This window comes from Peromyscus maniculatus, chromosome 3 (assembly GCF_049852395.1).
Source record: "Peromyscus maniculatus bairdii isolate BWxNUB_F1_BW_parent chromosome 3, HU_Pman_BW_mat_3.1, whole genome shotgun sequence".
NCBI lineage: Eukaryota > Metazoa > Chordata > Mammalia > Rodentia > Cricetidae > Peromyscus > Peromyscus maniculatus.
Genome location: NC_134854.1, coordinates 39,389,816 through 39,409,969, shown reverse-complemented (window position 1 = coordinate 39,409,969; position 20,154 = coordinate 39,389,816). Strand labels below are relative to the sequence as shown.

The following is a 20,154-nucleotide window of genomic DNA, read 5'->3' as shown; positions in this document are numbered from 1 at the left end:
TGCCCCCCCCCCCCCGGGGTACATTGCTTCTGTGTCCCAGGACTTCCTCTGGGCCCTTTATCTCTCCCCATCCCACCTACTTCTGGTTGCTTTGTTTGAGAGTTAAATTAGGAACAAAGAGAGCAAGCAGGCAGATAGAATGGTTGCTCAGACTTGAGAGAGACCCACTCTCGAATGGCCCATATGGTGGGCCACATGCAGGCCTACTTCTGAAGGACAGCAATGCCCTCAACAATTCTTAAGTGTCACTGAACCTGAGGGGGTGACAGGGAGCCTTGATAGAGCAACAGGAGCCCATTAATGCTGCTGACGGTTCCCTGTCAGCAAGTGTGCTCAGCACAGCTGCATTGCTGGTGATAGAGGGATCACAATGCGCTCACCGTGCAGAAACAACCCTCTGAACCCTGTCCCCACAAAAGAGTGGAAATTTCATGACTAAATTTAAATCTAGAGGAAGATTAGGAACCACGACTCTGAAGGGCTGTGGATTAGCTCAGAGGTAAGACATTTACTTCGCATGCACAAGGGTTTAGATTTGAATCCCTGTATCTCCAGAAACCACTAGTATACTTTATCTCATTAACACTTGGGTAACTACTACTTCATATTGGTGTGTGTAGGGTACTTTTTTTTTCCTTTTATTTTATTTTACAATACCATTCAGTTCTACATATCAGCCACGGATTCCCTTGTTCTCCTGCCTCCTGCCCCCCTCCCCTTCCCCCCAGCCCACCCTCCATTCTCACCTCCTCCAGGGCAAAGCCTCCCCCAAGGACTGAGATCAACCTGGTAGACTCAGTCCAGGCAGGTCCAGTCCCCTCCTCCCAGACTGAGCCAAGTGACCCTGCATAAGCCCCAGGTTTCAAACAGCCAGCTCATGCAATGAGAACAGGACCTGGTCCCACTGCCTAGATGCCTCCCAAACAGATCATGTGACATCATTATTATGAAGCAATGATGATCTTGAGAAAGTATATGTTGCATAGATGTGCCAAAATAGAGATATATGCATTTCGGTTGCATAAATTTATCCCAATTAAAAAAACTCACCAAGCTTTGGTGAGATGGCTCAGCAGGTAACAGTGACTGCCATGCAAGCCTGATGATCTACATTTTCTCCCCAAAACCCAGGCAGGGTGGGAGAAAATGACTGTAGACTTGTCTCCACACTTGCACTGTGGTTTGCACATCTACACACAATACTAATAAAATAAGAACAGAGGAAAGCAAAATAAAAGTAATAAATAAAGTATATTTCTAACTTACAATGAGAGAGAAATAAGGAGGGAGAGAGAAAGGGAAACAAAAATAAATGAATTTCTAAAAATGATTAAGTTGAGTTACAAGTGTGTTTTTCCCCAGGCAATTTTAAGTCAAGGAGGCATCTTTGTTTTCCTGAAGTTATCCCTTTAATGCTTGTTTTCTGAAGGTCGCAGGTGGCGTCTGGGGCTGTAATACCCTGGATGCTCTGGTGGGAAGTACAGGGCTACTCGGGAACCCAATGATAGATGGTAACCAGAGGACAGCAGGTTTCCCCTCCAGCACAGCAACACAGCAACAGTGACAGCAAACGTGCCCTGCGCCTGGGCTGTGAGAATCCTCTGTCAGCTGTTACACTCCAGAAAATCCCAAAATATACAGCTGAAAGATTCCAGACTCTGCTATGGCTGCATTCTCTTGAAATTACTAATTTGTCAAAGCAATTAATATCAGATAGAACAAAAAAAGATGATTTTGTATAGTATCATACTTTTCCACTGAGAAAATTATTGTCTAAAGAAAGAGTATAAAACACTGGTCTCCGGCTGAGATGAGTCATTCTAGTGGAAGCTGCATCAGTAGGCACTCAGCCAGCATGCAGGAAAGGCTGGGCACGTGGCTGGTAGTTCACCAGCATGTAGGAGACCCCATCACACCATAAATAACGAAACAAGAGGCCTCCGCCATTCAGTGAGCAGGTGTGAGAAGTACAAGTGGAGTTTCACGATAATCAGGGGAGAAAAAAAGGGAAGAAATTTGGTACAATAGTCTTATTCGGGTTTGCTTGACATTTTACTCTGTGTTCAGCAGTCCCAAGGGCAGTGAGGCCGGAAGACAGTGGGGCTTGTAGGGAGAATAAACCCTATACGTAGCTTTTACAGGATAGGTGACGCAAAGAGATTGTGAACAGATGAGAAACGGAAGAAAATACATTCTGTGGTGACACACCCTTGCCAGAACCTCTGTTGTACTTGCTGAAGAATTATAATTCTATTTTTGGACACAAAGTACAGTACTCTGCTCTTATATGAGTCCTTTGCAACTTTTCCTGTTATTCTCTCTCTTGATTAGTCTCCATTTTTTTTCATTAATAACCTTTTCCTTTTATTACAAAACTCTCTGTCTCTTCTTCTGCATTTAATCCCTTCCCCTTATTATTTTTTGCTGTGATGTAATTGCTCAGGGACAGTCTTTATCTACAATAGAAAGGTGAACCAGGAGGTACCCCACTAATGCAAGAAGGTAAAATCTGGAGACTATTCCTTCCTTCTTTAGTCTGTGTTTGAGATGACAGAAACAAGAGCTCACTCAATGGAATTAAATGTCAAGTATATTTGAAGCAAGTGAGAAAATATTTCTTCAAGCAGTATGTTGTAGAATTCGCCATAGTAGGAGATGAGAACACCGTGTGCAGTAGTACGTTTTTAGAGGGTTATTTTTAACCTATTTGTCATGTGCCTGTTAATGAAGAAGAGATCAGATTTTTCAACTCCCTAGTGAAATCGGAAGACTTCTCTTACCTTCCACTGTGAGAAGTAATGAGAAAGAATGAGCTATAAATGGAGTTTGTCATGTTCACATTTGAGGCATGTTAGCTCCTTAGGAAAAAAGCATGATATACTTGAAGGTGAGATTATTCTTAGAGAGTGAATGTACCTTGCTGTTTTTCTAAAACATTCTACATTTACAATGAATACTGAATGGTTTTTGAAATTTAAAAAGCTTGATTTAAAAAAAAAAGCTTAATTTTTAATTACTTCAAAATGGTTGCATAAATAGTTCCCAAATAAATGGCCATACTTTCTTTAGTACAAAACATCGCTATTTTACAAAATAAAATTGCATGTGGTAGCACATGCCTGTAATTCCAGCACTTAGGAGGCTGAGGCAGGAGAATTGCCATGAGTTCAAGGCCAGTCCAGCCGAAAGAGTGAGTGCTATACTCATGAGAGATTCATAGCAAGACATTGTCTCAAAAAGCAAGTCAAATACAAGAAAATAAAATATGGTCAAAGGCTGTGAAGGCTTCACAGAAGGCCCCGGACTCTGATTGTTTAAGGCCCTTGATTTGTGGAGCCACACATCAGCTTCTGTCAGCATGTGGTGATCTGCACTGGGGCAGAGGCACATTATCTTTGGATCAAAGGGTTATAAGAATAATTTTCTTTTCTTTTTCTAGTTTTAAAGAACCTTTTGTGAACAAGACAAATAATAAAATTATTTTAACATATTTGTACAAAAATGCTGGTGAATAGACAATGCTGGCTCACTGAATAGCAAGCACACTGCTTCTTGTGGGGTGGAGTATAGGATTGACCTCTTCAGAAGTAATAAATTATGGATAGATAATGTGTTGTCCTAGGTCTTGAGGACAAAGGCCATGTATCTCAAATGAGAATCTGATGATAAGTGATTGTCAGTTTCCAGGTGACTAACTCGTTTCAGAAGAGTGTCTGACTAAAGGCTGGTTGAGTTCATTCTGATCTGATAGAGGAATGAGTCACGTTACTTGACAACTCAAGGAAATAATATTTCAATTACTTATTTATTGTTATCGGGATGATGTCACCACCAACCATCCATAAATCTGCAATTGTACAAAAGAACCCAGCTTTCTCATTAATCCTCCCCCTCTTTCCTGTGTCCCAAGGGCCTGCTAGTCACTGCAGTGTGTGTGGGTCTCTGTCTCCAGAGCCACATGGCACTCCTGATTCTTCTGGGCCTGATGAATGGATTAAAATCAGAACCAATGACATAATTATACTTTTAGAAGTGTGCTCTCTACTCAAATACACATCATATAAAATTTTTGTTTCAATATAAAAACATAAACACGTAAATAGGATAGAAAAATGCAAGCTTCGCTCTCACCGGGTCAAGTACAGTGAGGGCAAAACCCCCATCCAAGGGCTTCTTCATCCTTCATGATTCAGCTTTGAGCCTAAATAGTTTGTTGAACAACCTTCATAGTTACTGATTGTTTTATATTTGATTGTAAAAGAAAGAAGAGAGAGGAGGAGGAAGAGAATGAAAATATAAACATAAAATGGGTTTTGATTAGTTATCCCAGGATTTCTAGCAGCCAAAGTCTCATTGAAGTTAATTCTTATATACACCAGTCCTGTGAATTCATTCAGTGTTTTTCTATGAAATCCACTTCATTGTCTTATTTTTATAGGATTTTTTTTTTAGTGAAAGCAAATCTCTTTATCTTACAAATAAAAAAATAACTTTAAGAACAGTCATTACAGAATTTCAAAGTAAGCTATGGCAGTAAAAAAAAAATGACAGGCATTCTTTGCAGCACACACTTCTTTTATAGAACTGGAGTTCTTGTCTCTTACTGGCTGTAATCAGGGGCAGCTGTGGTAACTTGGATTCTGGTCCTGTTTCACTGTTTATCAAATGTTGGTAACAATACGCAGTGATGTTTCAGGTCCCTCTAATGTGATGATCTGTGAACTCTAAGAGGAGGCTCATGTGGAACCTAATAAATAGGCCCAGAGAGGGTTTAATAAATTTCAATCTCACATCATCTTTGAAAATTACATGCATTTCCATTAAAATGTGTTCTGATCATATTGTTCTTGATGGGTATATTTTGACGTGAACAGTTCATAATGTACCACAGTGTCTGTTCAATTCTTATGTGCAGCTTTTTCAAGCTGGGGAAGTAAGAAAAAGGAGAAAGGGTCTCTTGAATTAGAGAAATGTCCCATATTTTTGCCATGGGAGGTCACATTCCTTTTTAATTTGAGAAACAAAAGCCTGTTTAACTGGGATTATGTAAAACTTCCTCCTTCCCACACATCTGGAAGACTATGCTGCCTGACTCTACAAAGCCTGATTTTCCTCAGAAGGAGCTCAAAGGGAGAAACCGGTTATGAGGCCATCAGTTCAAATGTCACAGCAAACAGCACCTTTCATTTCCCCTATGAGCCTCAGTAAAGTTGGGCTACTCATCACCAAATTTAATTCCAGTTCTTGGAAACAGGCTGAACTGTTCCACAAAAGAAGAAGAAAATTCCAGGCATCCAGAGGTTTTGTTGTTGTTGTTGAGATAGGAGCCTAGGAAGAAGGAACACATAGCACTTAAGAATTGTTTTGAAATCCTTAGTTAGCAAGGAATTATTTTATGTGGTTAATTACATCTGTAGAGTTTTAAAATCTGCCTTTTCCTTCAGACGTGGATCACAATTATCTTCTGAGAAACTCTAAGTTTCCTTTGTTCTGTTCTGTCTGGTTTCCCTCAGAATTGTTCCCTCTTCTTGAACTGAAGGCTTTTCTTGCCCTTTGTGGTAATAGGCTTCTTATGTGGACATTGTACAATGTACAATGATAGAAAAGAAATGTTAGAAAGGTCATGTGATGCATTGACTATCAGGAATTTCACATTCACAGGCTGCACAGGATGGTTAGTAACAATTAGGGAAAGAAACCCCACTGCCAGGAAAACATGGAAAATTTAAAGCATTAGAGTTGAGGGAAAGTTATTCTGAAGGACCATGATGATAGTCTGAGCTCAGAAGCCACACTCAGGACAACTGAAGTACTCCCCAGGGATACAGTGTTGGACCCCTCCTCTGTGTGTGTACCCTTCTTAGACCCCCTGCCCATAAAAATATATACGCTTATGATTTCAACCAGATCCTAAGCTGCCATTTCTGGGAGTCTGGCTTGTCATCCCCAGTTGTCACTGCAGCCAGAGAACATCAGTTTGCAGTGTAGTCTTCCCTCAGTTTGTGCTGCCCAGAGAGAGAGGAACTAGTCACATGAGACCGTTGAGCATTAGAAGTATGGCTTGTCTGAATTAAGATAATTACAACTTGAGGGCTACTATGAATAAAAGACTATCAATTATGCTATTAATAATTTTCATGTTAATTACATGTGAAAACATAATTTGAATATATTAAATCAAATAAAACATCTTGAAGATTCATTTGTTTCTTTAATTTGAGCCTTACTTCTTCTTAGGTTTGATTTTGCCATGCTAGGAATTGAGTCTAAGACTCTGAACTTGCCAGGCAAATGCCCAGCTACCAAGCTACGTTCCCTGCCCTGTTTCTTTAGCTTGTAAGGCAGCTATTAGGAAGTGGGAAATTGCGTTCTTTCATGTATTCATGAGGGTAGAGAGGCATGCTGTGGCATACACGTGGAGTAGAAGGAAGCTGCATGAACAAGTCCTCTCCTTCCATCATGCAGGCCTCAGGGGTCACACGCAGGCTTGGTGGCAGCAGCCTTTCCCATCTGAGCCCTCTGTCCTGCAAGCTGGAAGGCAGTTGTATGGCCCCTGTGTCTTCCTGGGCTTACTTCAGTAGCCCTAGTCTATTGGGCCTCCAGTCCATCATCTGTACAGTGATTTTCCTGCAAGTTGGATTTGTCTCGTGGCTTTGACTTTGTAAACAGAACAGTGGGGGTCTGACATAGTTCTGTAAATTACTAGTTATGTTACCTGGACAATGGTGTCTCTAAATTCCAGTTTTAGCATCTCTAAATAAGAATTAAAAAGATTGGAGGGCAATAGTTTTAGGTGACTGATGGTTTGTTCGTAGACTGCCTAGCACAGAGCCTGTCAATCTCCCTGTCAGTCATTTCTGAAACCCTCTACTTTCTGCGATTTGACATCTTTCTGTGTGTACCAGTTTGATTCCAGCCATACTAACCCACTGAACTAACAGCTCAGTTTATGGATCACAAGTTCTGCAAATTCTTTTCCCTACACACATTGGCCTTTCTTGCTTGCTTAGTTTCTAGTTCTCACTTAGAACCAGTTCAGAGGCTACCTTCTGCAGAAACTCTTACTTACCCAGTTTTGAAGTGTTTCCACCACAGTCAGTGTATATTCCCATTTTAAGGACAGAGTAACTGTAGAAAAGGTTTAAATTGCAACTCTTCAACCATGTAACCTTGAACGAGTGTCCTTTCCTCTCTGAAGGTCATTATTCTTTTAGTAAAAGTGAAGACAATAACCTGTGACCTCCAAGAGAGTGTCACACACTTTTGGTGCACTTTAGGGCACTCGAGTATATAAAACAATGCAACGGCTAGCTACCATTGCATGGATACCCTCTATCAGAACTGCTTATTGACTCTTCTGCCTTTCCATCTAGAGTGTAAATGCTGGAAGAAGTAGCATTGTAGGTCAGTCAGCCATTGCTAAAGCTAAGCACAGTGTGTTAAAGTTAAGACCTCTAAGTCCTGTACATGGTGGTATTAAACAGAAGAATGCAGTAATAAATAATAAAAGAATAAACTACTTGCAGCTCAGAGAAGGGTTAGACCTGACCACCTAGAGGGATAGGCGTTCAGGGTAAATTAAAATAAATTGTGTTGACAAACGCAGTCAGACTGTGAGAAAATCAAGCAAAGGACATTTAAAAGACTTTGACAGGAAGCCCACTGATTTAACCCATCAATCCCTGGGGAAGGCTTTGTTCCTCCAGGTAGCAACCCTGTGAGTGACAGCTGGCACTTGGAAATCTTCAAGCAAGCGTCTAAACAGGGTAGCATGCCTTTAATGTTTTTTGAGTTCTGGAGATATGAAGCACAGTGTTGAACAGTGTCCAGAAAGAAGAGTTGCACCCTGGCTGCTTCCTCTCCCCCTGTGTTTTCATTACCCCCATTACTCTACAAACCAGGGCTGGTCCTCCAGATGCTTCACACCTCCTGTCTAGTCACCGATCTCTAACTCCAGCTGTTAGGCTGTCTACATCAGGGAGGCCTAGAATGCATGCTGTATTCAGATATTGTTTTCCTTATATATGGTTGATTCGGAAGTCCTGGTGAACACATTGAGCTAAAATGATTACTACAGAAATTCAAATAGCCAACCTCAGATTTATATAAATAATGATATTTTTTAGTGATGGTCCTAGAGCACTGTTCTCAACCTGTGGGTCTCAACCCTTGTGGGGATTGAATGACTCTCTCATAAGAGTCAACCTAAGACCATCAGAATTTACATTACAGTTCATAACAGTAGCAAAATTACAGTTATGAAGTAGCAACAGAGGAATTTTATGGTTGGGGGTCACTACAACATGAGGAACTGTATTAAAGAGTTCCAAAATTAGGAAGGTTGAGAAACACTGTCCAGGAGCTGATGGCAGATTGCAATTATGAATTCTGAATATTCTCTTATTATTTTCTCTGTCAAATTTCATGTTTCTCTCAAGCTATTTCATAATGATGAAGATTAAATAATTCTCATCTATCACTAATATAAGAAGCCCATTCCATATCAATGAAAAAAATCTCTAATTTTTTAAAATTTAATATATATATCAGATCCCCTGGGACGGGAATTACAGCTGACCATGAGCTGCCATGATGGTGCTCTTAACTGCTGGGTCATCTCTCCAGCCCTTCCCCCAATCTAAATTTTATGCTGTTCCTTTTAATTAGAAATACAATAAGAAGAAATTTATATAACATCCTCTGTACCAGGGAGAAGGGAGTCATATATACCAGTTTTGTAGCTACCAAAAAGGGTAGAAATTCACAAGAAATTAATAGTGATAATAATTTCACTAATAATAATAAGGTAATACCTCATGCATATGATGTGCCAAGCAGTATTATGAGATTAATTTTAGGACTTCTGATCTTAAGAATACTTCTGCTTATGAAATTGTGTTACATTCAGTTATCCATTCAACCAGTACTTATTAGTACTACATACAGTAAATGAACATACCAAAAATGGATACAAGCTGCTGACTTCCTTCTAATATCAAAGACGCTTTATGAGACTTTTGTGGCACAGTAATCAAGAAAGGATTCCAATTTCCTGCTAAGATTTACAATACAATGAATGACACTGTAAATCCTCATTAGAAATTCCTTTCTGCTTCTTTGAAAAATTCTAGAGATAATTGTATTGCTGATCTTCTAGTGTGGGCACAGCTGGAGAGGCTGGCATGGCAGCCCTTTGCTCTAGACAGTAGAACCAATAAGAAGTCCTGAGATTCATTTGCCATGTTTATACTTCTGTGTTTCTGCTTCTTGCCCTCAGGGGCTGCTCAGCTCTCTCCACACTGTGTTCTTGTCTGGATGGGAGTTGCTGTCCCCTCCCTGAAAGCATAAACCAGCAAGAGGGTAACAGTGTCTGCCGAGCAGAGGGCAGAGTGCCCTTTCTAGAGCTAGCCTTTGTCACCTGGAATGGGAAGGTCTTTGAAAACATTCTCTCTGCATCTCATAAAGCTCTCATGTGGTTTGAGGACCAGATTGGGGGCGGGGGGGGGGGGGGAAGATAGATCTTTCTTCCTGCATGTTAGATGTGTAATAATTGTAGGTAGACATGTTACAGTGTAGAGCATTATAAATGCTTTCAGTTTCTACTAGAGAGACATGAAAAATATACTTTGATCCTGTCTTACATTTTTTTTTTGTTTGTTTGTTTTTCAAGACAGGGTTTCTCTGTGTAGCTTTGCGCCTTTCCTAGAACTCACTTGGTAGCCCAGGCTGGCCTTGAACTCACAGAGATCCGCCTGGCTCTGCCTCCCGAGTGCTGGGATTAAAGGTGTGCGCCGCCGCCGCTGCCACCGCCGCCGCCCGGCTACCTGTCTTACATTTTTATTAACCACCTCATTTTATAGTGATAAACTATAACTGATATAAGATTAAATTCTTTTCAAGGTTAATGTAAGTCAGTATCCAAAACTTACTTGTATTAGAATCTGTGTATATTCCTTAGTCATATGTAGATTTCATTTGATTCCATTATTTTTAGCATAGTGGAATGTAAAATGTAAGTTTGCTTGAGAATAGTGATTTAAAACACTTATACTGACCATAATGCAAGCTGTCTATTTGTGAGACACATTTCCATTTTAGAGATGTAGATTTTTAGTTTATTGTGTAAGTGTATGTTACTTTATTTTTAACACTTGAAATTGCTCTTGTATTGGGCCTATTGGACTTCAATATCTTATCTATAACTATTGGTAATACCATATCCCATTATTAAAGCCTGTTATCAGACTGCTTCTGCACTATCAGTTTCTAGATACTCTCATTTAATTGTCACAGTGGCTAATTGAGGTCAGTGCTGTTATCGTCATTTTATTCATGAGGTAATTGAAACTTTGGGAGAGTTAAGGAATTTCCCGCCACTACAAGTTACTGAAAGAACTAAGGTTTATTCTCAAGCCTTTCTGGCTCTGTGTCTTTGGAAGCTTGTCAGTATCCAGTATACCATGACTGCCTATGCAGTGACAATTTGAGCCAAGTAACAATAACTATCATGCATTTCCTTATCGGAGCAAGAAACCAACTTGTACTGCTCAGTTCTCAGACTGAGAATGCATTCTGTGTCCCTGCAGGGCTGAGTGTAGCAACTGTGAGACTGGAGAGCAGTGTGGCACGATCATGCATGGCAATGCTGTCACCTTCTGCGAGCCATATGGTCCCCGAGAGTTGGTAAGTATGTGCTAGTGAACCAGCCATTTCATTGCGGTGCTTACTCTGCTTTTTGTCAACAAAAGCTTCTCTTATGTTCTAGGAGTTCAGATGAAAATTTGAAGTATTATTTGTACTATTATCGATGTCTCAAAATTGGGAGAGGTAGTTTTATGCTCATTTTCAAATATAAAAATGAGGGTTCTGTGATAAAAACTGGCAGCATCAGTATGTCTCACTCAACTTGATTGGTTACTATAATTAGATGAATTAAAATACAGATATGATTATGTATATCACATGTACATAATACATGTCATAGATAAGCAAATTGTGACTAAGTTCTTATATAAAGACTTGCTCTTACTATTATTATTTTCTCTTTGCAAGTCAAGAGTTTCTTATGACATTACTTTAAAACTTTGGTTCCTAACAATAGATGAACTTTGATGGATTTCTTTTTAAAGAATTCGCTGAATAACTGAGTTTGTTTTTAATGTCATTCATGCCAAACGACACCAGAGTAGGCTACTGTCAATTACAGTGTTAGCCATTGTTTGAGAAGGTAAATTCTAGAACTATATGTGCAATGAGCATTCTAAATCAAAAACAGAGCAACCACTGTCCATCATCATCCGGCTCGTGGACCTTTTATTTTGACTAGGTCCTCCTTTCTGACATGATGACTGCATTCATTTTACATCCCTGAAAAGGATATCAAAGCATTATTATATCAGGTCCTGGCTCAGTCACTCTGCCGTGTTCTGACATGTTCCTTGTGCTCCCTGGTGCCTGGCCGCTCTGCTCCCTGGTGCCTGGCCGCTCTGCCCCCTGGTGCCTGGCCACTACTCCCTGGTGCCTGGCCACTGCTCCCTGGTGCCTGGCCACTGCTCCCTAACAGCCCCTTCTCCTTTTCCTCCTACAGCTTCCTTTTCACTCTGTGTCATTTCAAAGTCACTAACTTTAAGAGTTGCCAAAAAGATTAGCTTCCATAGTAAAGAGGGAGAAAAGCCCTGTGTATATAAGCAACTAAAAGATTTAGTTATCATGATGTGGAACCCAATTAACTTTGCAGCATGTTCTTACTTCATTCTGCTTGAATACCCTTCTTGTGGTAATACATATATTTAACCTATTAAGGATATGAGCTTCAGAACATTGATAAATGGAGTTTCCAGTTGAAACTAAATCACAAACAGAATTAATTAGATGTAAATTAAAATAATAGGTACTTATAATTCAAGTCTCACAAGGTGTTATAATACCTGCAGACAAATGTGACTCTGGTAGTGAAATTCTCTCTGAAAAAATAAATTTGCCAGTATACTTTAAATAATATACCATGATTGAATTAATTATCTATAAACCTTAAAATAAAATTAATTTATCATAGTTAATTGAGCTGAGAATAACTGCCTATTTGAGGAGATGCTCCATTCAGTAATATTTCTGAAAATATTGGCAATGGGAAATAAAAGTATCTTGTATTATAATGCCAGAATTCATATTTCTGTAAATTCCTATATTGAGTAAAAACTGAAATATCTAGTTTATTTGATCAGACATGAATTTAATCCTGATTGTTTCTCTATAGAGAACTGTTGGTTAGTTTTGAGTTGTATATGTGAGATTAATCTTCACTCACATAATAACCTTGTAATCTCAGCACAAGGCAGAGAGGCAGAGGGATGGTGAGGCCTGCCTGTCTCAAAATGCCTAATAAGATAGAAGAGTGGTTTGCAGCTTTGTATTCCCATCCTAAGTATTTTCTGAAAATGAACATGTTCTGCAGGTTCAAAGCAATAGAATTGACAGTAACAACTTCTATTTAATTTTCAGTAAGATTTACACTGCTTTAGTCTCCTCAAGGCCAAAGTATGTGTAGTATCCATGTCATGCTCATAGAAAGCAGTCCAATCAAATGAAAAGTGAGAGATTCAGTTGTCAGTATCATATTTACTAAAATTCAAACGTTTTCATGGAACTCCAAAACTGAATCCAGTCGAAGCTGTTGTACATGAGGACTGATATGAACCCTGAAACACTGCTTATTAAATGATGGACCTGCTTGTTTTTCATAATCCAGTTCCTATGGATTCATGAAATGAAGAATCACAAGCCAAGGTCTTGGTCGGTTAAGGCTTTTGCTTTGGATCTACTGAAAAAGCCGCCCGTGTCCCCGAAGTCCTGGTACGGGCTCTAGGTCTGAGGTTCCAGGGCTGGTCAGGCTGCCCTACCCAAGAAGGAACCCAGCAGCAGACACATAGGTGGTGGAGAACCAGGGAAGGCATTTGCTTCAATGTGACTAACACAGGCTAGATGTCCAGGGTCCTAAGAACTGCCTTCTGGGGCTCCAGGACCCTACAGGAGATGATGGCAGGGTGTGGCCAACATAGTCAGGTCATCTTGATCTCAGGTCTGGTGGTGTGGGTTCTGCTGGCACTGAGGGAGCTGCAATGTCTTCCTGGGGCCATTTTGATCCTGTTATAAAATGTTTGCATGCAAAGGTCCTTGCTCCTGGTATTTGAGATAAGATAGAAATAAATTTAGAACTGAACAAACAAAAACAATCCAAAGGAGCAAAATGGAGTTGTTGGGATGGTGAGTGTGGCCTCCTTCAGAAGGCTGAAAGGAGAGAGCAAAAGACAGTACAAACGGACCCACTCGTAAACCTGCATTCTTCAGACTTAAATTGTCATGTCATCAACACCCAGGGTCACTTGGAAATGGTGTCTGTGATCATCTCTGCATTCCGAGAACCTCTGTTTCCATCACTGAGTTCTGTGGCATCCTCAGACACTCGGTTAACTATTCAAGTCTCAGGTTTTAGGTGGTGATGCTGAACTTCATTTATTTCGCTAATGTAAATGAAGATAAAGAGAAGTGTATTCTCAGAACTTGGAATGAGTTATGTTGCTCACTTTTTTGAAGTCCATATTTGCTCGCAGTGCTGTGGGATCTGAAACAGGCCCTCACACATGCTGGGCAAGCACTCTAATGCTAGCTGCGTCTCATTCCTACTGTGTCTTTCTAAAAAGATTTTTCCTCACACAGCTGAAATGTGTTTTAATAACAGTGGTAAGCTGGCCTAAAAGACTATTAAATTCAGAAAGATGGAGGGCATAATAAACAGCCTTAGCCTACGGTGGATTATCAAGGTTTGTTTAAATTGTCAATCTGTTTGCTATAGTTTGAAACATACTTAGTTGTTTAAGAGCACTGAGATTTGGTGAAAAAAATCCCAGAACACATTCATAATTACTATATTATTTATCTAAACCCCATAGGAAGCCCTTTTGTTTCCATAATGTTAGACATAAAGGCTTAATAATGTAAAATTACACATTTGAAATTACTATTAATAACTTATAAAACCCAAATCACAAATACAGATGAGTGGATTTTATCTTTTTTCCTTATTTTCATCTGTCCCAATATTTTTTGTGTACTATAGTATTTGTGTGAGAGCTCGTGTGTGTGTGTGTGTGTGTGTGTGTGTGTGTGTGTGTGTGTGTGTGAAGGCCAGAGGTCCTCAATTGTTCTCCACCTTATTTTTGGAGACATGGTCTCTCGCTGATCTGGGAGCTCACCAATTCAGGTAAAATGACTGGCTGGCAAGCTCTAGGGATCTACTTGTCTCTGCCCTGCCCCTCCCCCAGCTTCTGGGTTATACAGCTAGCCCCTTCATGCTGACGCTCTTAGACGGGTCCCGGGGATCTGAACTTGGGTCCTCACGCTGCGCAGCAGACACTTGATTAACCTGGCTTATGTCCAAGGCCCTCCTATTGTTTTGGCAGCTGAAAGTTTTACTGATGTTAGGGGTACACAGTAATGAAATCAGCATCAAACGTCACAGGAGTCCTCAGCCTTCCCTGTGAAGGAAAGAATATAGAATCAATGACTATTTGAAAGCCAGGGTCGACTCATTAGCCCTTGAAACTTGGCAGTGTTTCAAGCAGTAACTTGCTACTCAGTAGCAGAGGTCACAGCTGTGTGACTTGGTCAGACAGGTGACCCATCATCATTTATTATGTCACCAGGACAAGTATTAGGATTCTCTAGGATGCTCTGGGCACTAGCAGTGGCAATAACCATCATTTATATATAATATAATCATTTTCATTTACATAATATCACTATTTCAAGGAAACGGTTTCATGATTCATCTGGGAATCTATTCAGTTACATAAAATCATTCAATTTATGTGAAATTAAAAGAAAATTTCTCTGTTGGTAGTGTACCTCTTTAGATTTTAATATGAAATTATCCAGGTAGAAACCCATGAGGGCAGATAGTTAAACATACTTTAAAAGCTATAGGGGGAAAGCAGATTTCTTTTCTAAGTACTTTATTGTTCATATTTCTCTGATATCTCTGCTGGGAGGAAGGAGACAGGAGCCTGAGGTCTGGACATGACAGGCAGACTCACATTAAAGACGGCTAGAATTCCCTGCGTCAGTCCACCCAGTGGTTCGTGTTTGGCATTCAGTAGGAGCTCGCACTGACTCTGGCTGGAGGCATTATGTAATTTCCCTTGCCAGCCCTTCTTACCTTTGCCGCCTACCCACCGGATTTTACAGTCACGTGTTTAAAGAGGTGTTGGAAGGTATCGGGTCGTAGAAGAAGGGACAGCAAGGCAGCACACTGTGCCTGCATACTGAGCAAGCCTTCACACACTTGCTGTTGCGAGAGTGAAGGCTTGTGAGGCATCCATACCTCAGTGTCCAGTGTTCGGGAGCTCAGCAAAATGAGAACTTAGAGTGCATCTCATTAGAGCTGTGTGCCTGCTCCAAAGAATAAATACATAAATAACTTTATACATAATCATACGTGTGTCACTCCTCTTTCCATAGTGGAGAAGTTTGTCAGTGAGTTCTTTGTGACACCACAATTAAACAGAAATGTGTCGGAGGCTCTTCCCAGGCCCTTATTCATAATATGACCCCCTCCCCTCCTTCCCTCTCACTTCCTCTCTTCCCTCTACCTCTCCCCTCCCTCTTTAATCTTAAGAAATATTCATAGGTTGTACAATTCTTTTACAAAGTTGTAAAATCATTACCATAATCAGTTTTAGAATATCTTATTATCTCCCTCTCAAAGATTATGGCATTTAAATTAGCTATTTTAGTTCTGTTGACTTAAAAAACTTTTGGTTGCATGTATCTGCTTTGTGTGTATAGGAACAGGGTATGGGGGTGCCACAGTACACATGTAAAGTCAAAGGACACCTTGCTACAATCAGTTCCATCAGCCAGGTCCCTGGGCCTGAACTCAGCTCAAATGATCAAGTGTCTTTAACCACTGAAGCATATCACTGCCCCTCTGGTTACTCTTAAAAATCATCTTTTTCTAGTCTTTTACTCTTAATTTATGTCTCATTTTTGTTTGGTCACCTTTTTATGAGACTCTTTGGCTCCCAGGCTGGTGGTGAGGTAGAGGGAGGTGATGGGCTGCATGTAGTTCTTTCAAAAGCCATTGCATGGTGACCTGGAAAGTTGCTTCAATGGCACCCTGAGAATCTTACTATCCAAGCTCAAGTTGGGGTCTCTCACTAAGAAATCTGTCTATGCTGCTGGCATACTGGTGAGCTTGAGGAGCAGCCGGGAAAGGGAAACCTTTGCGGCTGGATCTTTCTTGCTCTCTTGCTCCCAAAGCCTTTCTCCCCCCCAAGCTTGTCTTCCTCTCACATTCCTTGTCTGATTTTTGTGTTTTCTTTCTAGACCACCACATGCCTAAACACAACAACAGCATCTGTCCTGCAGTTTTCCATTGGTAAGTGTCTCTCAGCAATTGTAGCATTTTACATAGAAATATACAACTGGCCCAGGCACTCTTAGGATTGGAAAGAGTAAGTCTTTGTAGCAAATAATTTAAAAAGTGAAATTTAATATCTTAGGATATTACACTTCATTCTCATTCTGTGCCAGGAGTGAATGGTATTAAAAGTACTGCAGATAATCTATAACATTTTAAAGACTTTATTACATTCCATTTATTTATGGTGTATATATACATGTGTGTAAACCTATCCACAGATGGATGTGGTTCACAGCTTACATATGGAGGTCAGAAGACAACTTGATGGAGTTGATTTTTTTTTTTCACCATGTGGATTTTGGTGATCAAACTCAATTTTCAGGATTGGCAGCATCACCTTTACCCCCGAGTGGACTTCACAGCCCTGAAATATTTTTATAAAAGATTACATATGGATTTTGAATGTATTGGGTTACTCTATTGTGGCAGAAATGCCTTCCTTGTCATGTCTGCTCAGATTAAGATAAACAAACATGTGCTCAATTTTCTGAGCTCTGATGGGTAGTAGAAGAGATATTATTAGTGGCTGAAGGAAGCTAAGATTTTATGTTTGACATAAATAACCTAAGTTTAATTTTGGTGTAATTAATGAAAAAAATTACTGTATCTGAAAATATTTCTTCTAAGGGCTTCTTATGAAAAGTGAAAGTTCCTACCCAAAATATTCAGTAACAATCTGCCTTTTAATGAAATGATAGCACTTTTGCTATCTATTCCATTCTTTTTAAAATTTTATAAATATGTGCATGTATATATACACATGTGTGTGAATCAATAAGCAACATGCATACATTTCCAAAGAAAATGCTCTAGAGAAAGAAAGAGTCTGCCTTCTCAATAAGACCCTGGTTTATCTCTGATCTGCTGCAGAGTTTGCTGACATCTGATAGCCATAGGCAGTGTTCTTTAGTCTCCACCATCTGGACTGTCCATCTTTGGAGATCAGACTCTGGCAGAAGGACCCTCTTCCTCAGCAGCTCCCATTCCACAGTGCATGGCCATGTCGACAGCCAGGAGCCCACTGTGGTTGACTTTCTAGTATACACGTGTTACTCTTCCATTGGCCAGCCTCATTTCAGCTTGTGTAGGTGTACGAGAGTGCCTCATTAGAGTTTGGATTACTTCTCACATTAATAGTATAGCCCACAACATTCTACAGACAAATTAAAAGCACATATTTATTTTAAAAAATGCTAGTGAAGATGAGAAATAGTGAGTTTTTAACTTTTTTTTCAATCTGTTAGCATGCCCATCCTAAGTTTCATTATCAAAATGAAATATAGTTCTTTTTATAGTTGTAGTTTGACAATAACAAATTTTTTAAACTATAGCCTGGCAGGTATCTTCATGAATCTTAACTAAAATTAATGTATTCTATTTATTAAACCATTAAAAAGTCAAAATAAAAAGAAATTACAGTTTCTGGTTTATCTGTATTGGGGGTATATTAGTCAGAGTTCTGTAGAGTCACAGAACTTATAGAATGAGTATATATATATATATATATATATATATATATATATATATATACACACACACACACATACATGCATATGGGGAATTTATTGGAATGACTCAAAGGCTGTAGTCCTGCTAATCCAACAATGGCTTGCTGTGAATGGAAAGTTTAAGAATCCAGAATTTGCTCAGTCCCAACAGGCTAGGTGTCTCATCTGGTCTTCTGTATATGCTGAAGAAGTAGGCTCTAATGCCAGTGAAGGAATGGATGTGCTACCGAGTGAGGACAAGCAGGCAAAAAAAAGAGCCCTTCCTTCTTCCCTTGTCTTTATATAGGCTTCTAGCAGAAGGTGTGGTCCACATTAAGGGTGTGCCTTTCACCTCAAGATCTGAATCAAAGGTGTGTGTCTTTCAGCCTTAAGGCCCAGATCAAAGGCATATATCTTTTCCTCTCCAAGGTCCTGATAAAGGTGAATTCACTTCAAACCAAGCAGAACATCCCTCACAGGTATACCCTACCAGGTAGTTCATTCCAGATATAGTCAAGTTGACACCCAAGAATAGCCATCACATCGAGTATTCTTTTTGTTAAAAATAAACATGAATTTCAAATATTATGTTCAGGCAATGAAGGACCACAAAGGAATCCATAATTCCACTAGATTTTTCATTTTAATCAAGGGAGAAGAGATCTAGTATCAATTAAATTATTCTTTATTATAGGAAGGAAAAAAGTACTTTTATGAATAACAGACATGAATTGATTCTCTATTTCCTTCACTTTTCAGTCAGACCAACAGCTTTGCAGTATCAGTCTAGTAGAACTGATGAAAAGGATCGAGCAGGGAGAGTTAGGGAGTTGGCTAGAGAGTGCAAGGTTTAGTACATGACATTCAGAACACAGGATAACTCCAGGCCAAGGTCTTTGGGTTAGACATAGCATCTGACTTCGCCCAGACTTTGATTTTCCTACATGTTCACCAAGTAGCTTGTATAATTTAGAGCAAAGATTTGAATCCTGGCTCTGATATTAAATGATACAGAGTAACAGAACTGAAGAGAAATGGGTCTGTGAAAAAGAAAGAGAGATTCAAGTTTATAACCTACAAAGTATGTTTTTAAAATCTTTCTGGGTGAAGGTTTTAAAATAAAAAATGAAATTGTAATGTCGCATTGGGGATGAAACAATATATTTAGTTAGAGAAATTTTAACTTATTACTTAGAAACTTCATTGGGAAATTTATTTACCACATGTTGAGGCTAGAAGTTTTCAGGTGTAAAGAAGGGTTAAAACAATGTAATAACAAACCAATACCTACATTGTGTATGATGTTATATGGTAAATATAAACATTATATGCTGTGGATATCACTCTATATAAATAAAACACTGATGGCCAGTGACCAGACAGGAAGTATAGGCAGGACAAGGAGAGAGGAGAATTGGGGAAACAGGAAGAAGGAAGGGGAGACACTGCAGCCACCGCCAGGACAAGCAACATGTAAAGACGCCAGTAAGCCACGAGCCATGTGGCAAGGTATAGATTTATAGAAATCTGTTAATTTAAGATATAAGAGGAGTTAGCAAAAAGCCTGCCACAGCCATACAGTTTATAAGTAATATAAGCGTCTGAGTGATTATTTTATACTTGGATTGTGGGACTGCGGGGCTTGGTGGAACCTGGAGAGAAGCTCTCCAGCAACAATTATAGTTGGAATGATTTCCAGAAATGGCTTTATGTATCTCATGAGCATTCATTTATATGGATGTTTATGAGGTAGAAGGCAGTGGCACCATTCTGTTGACAGGGATGCATGAGGGCTGCACCTAAGCATGAACATAAATCCTAAATGTGTCATAAATGTGTGGATTCATTTCTAACTTTACAAGCCCATAGTAATGAAATATCACAACAGCAACTGAAGTTTAATAACTATTTCATCAATACCCACCTCCAAAGTTATGCAGAGTCAGTTGTGCATTGTGAGTCCAGCATTTGCATTTCTTTATATATCTTGGTATTCTCCAAATCCACACTATTAATGTACTTATAGTCAGTTTCAATGCCACTACTTCAGAAGGCACATCGCATGTTCAGTGTTTATTGTATAGAATCATTCAGATTATATATAGGTAATTTATAAAGAATTTCATTATTATTTATGAGCTCAATGATGAATTATATTCATAATTAGCAATGTTTTATATTGTCCTT

The 20,154-nt window shown here is 39.5% G+C and overlaps 1 protein-coding gene across 2 annotated transcripts in view; it reads left to right on the top strand.

The window, feature by feature from the left end:
• The window catches only part of Reln (reelin), a 461,223-nt gene that overhangs the window by 220,901 nt on the left and 220,168 nt on the right, over positions 1-20,154 (top strand). For both annotated transcript variants that reach the window (XM_076566340.1, XM_076566339.1), the window contains exons 7-8: positions 10,587-10,683; positions 16,384-16,435. In XM_076566340.1, coding sequence (XP_076422455.1) covers positions 10,587-10,683; positions 16,384-16,435 — 149 coding nt within the window. The remainder of the gene's footprint in view (positions 1-10,586; positions 10,684-16,383; positions 16,436-20,154) is intronic.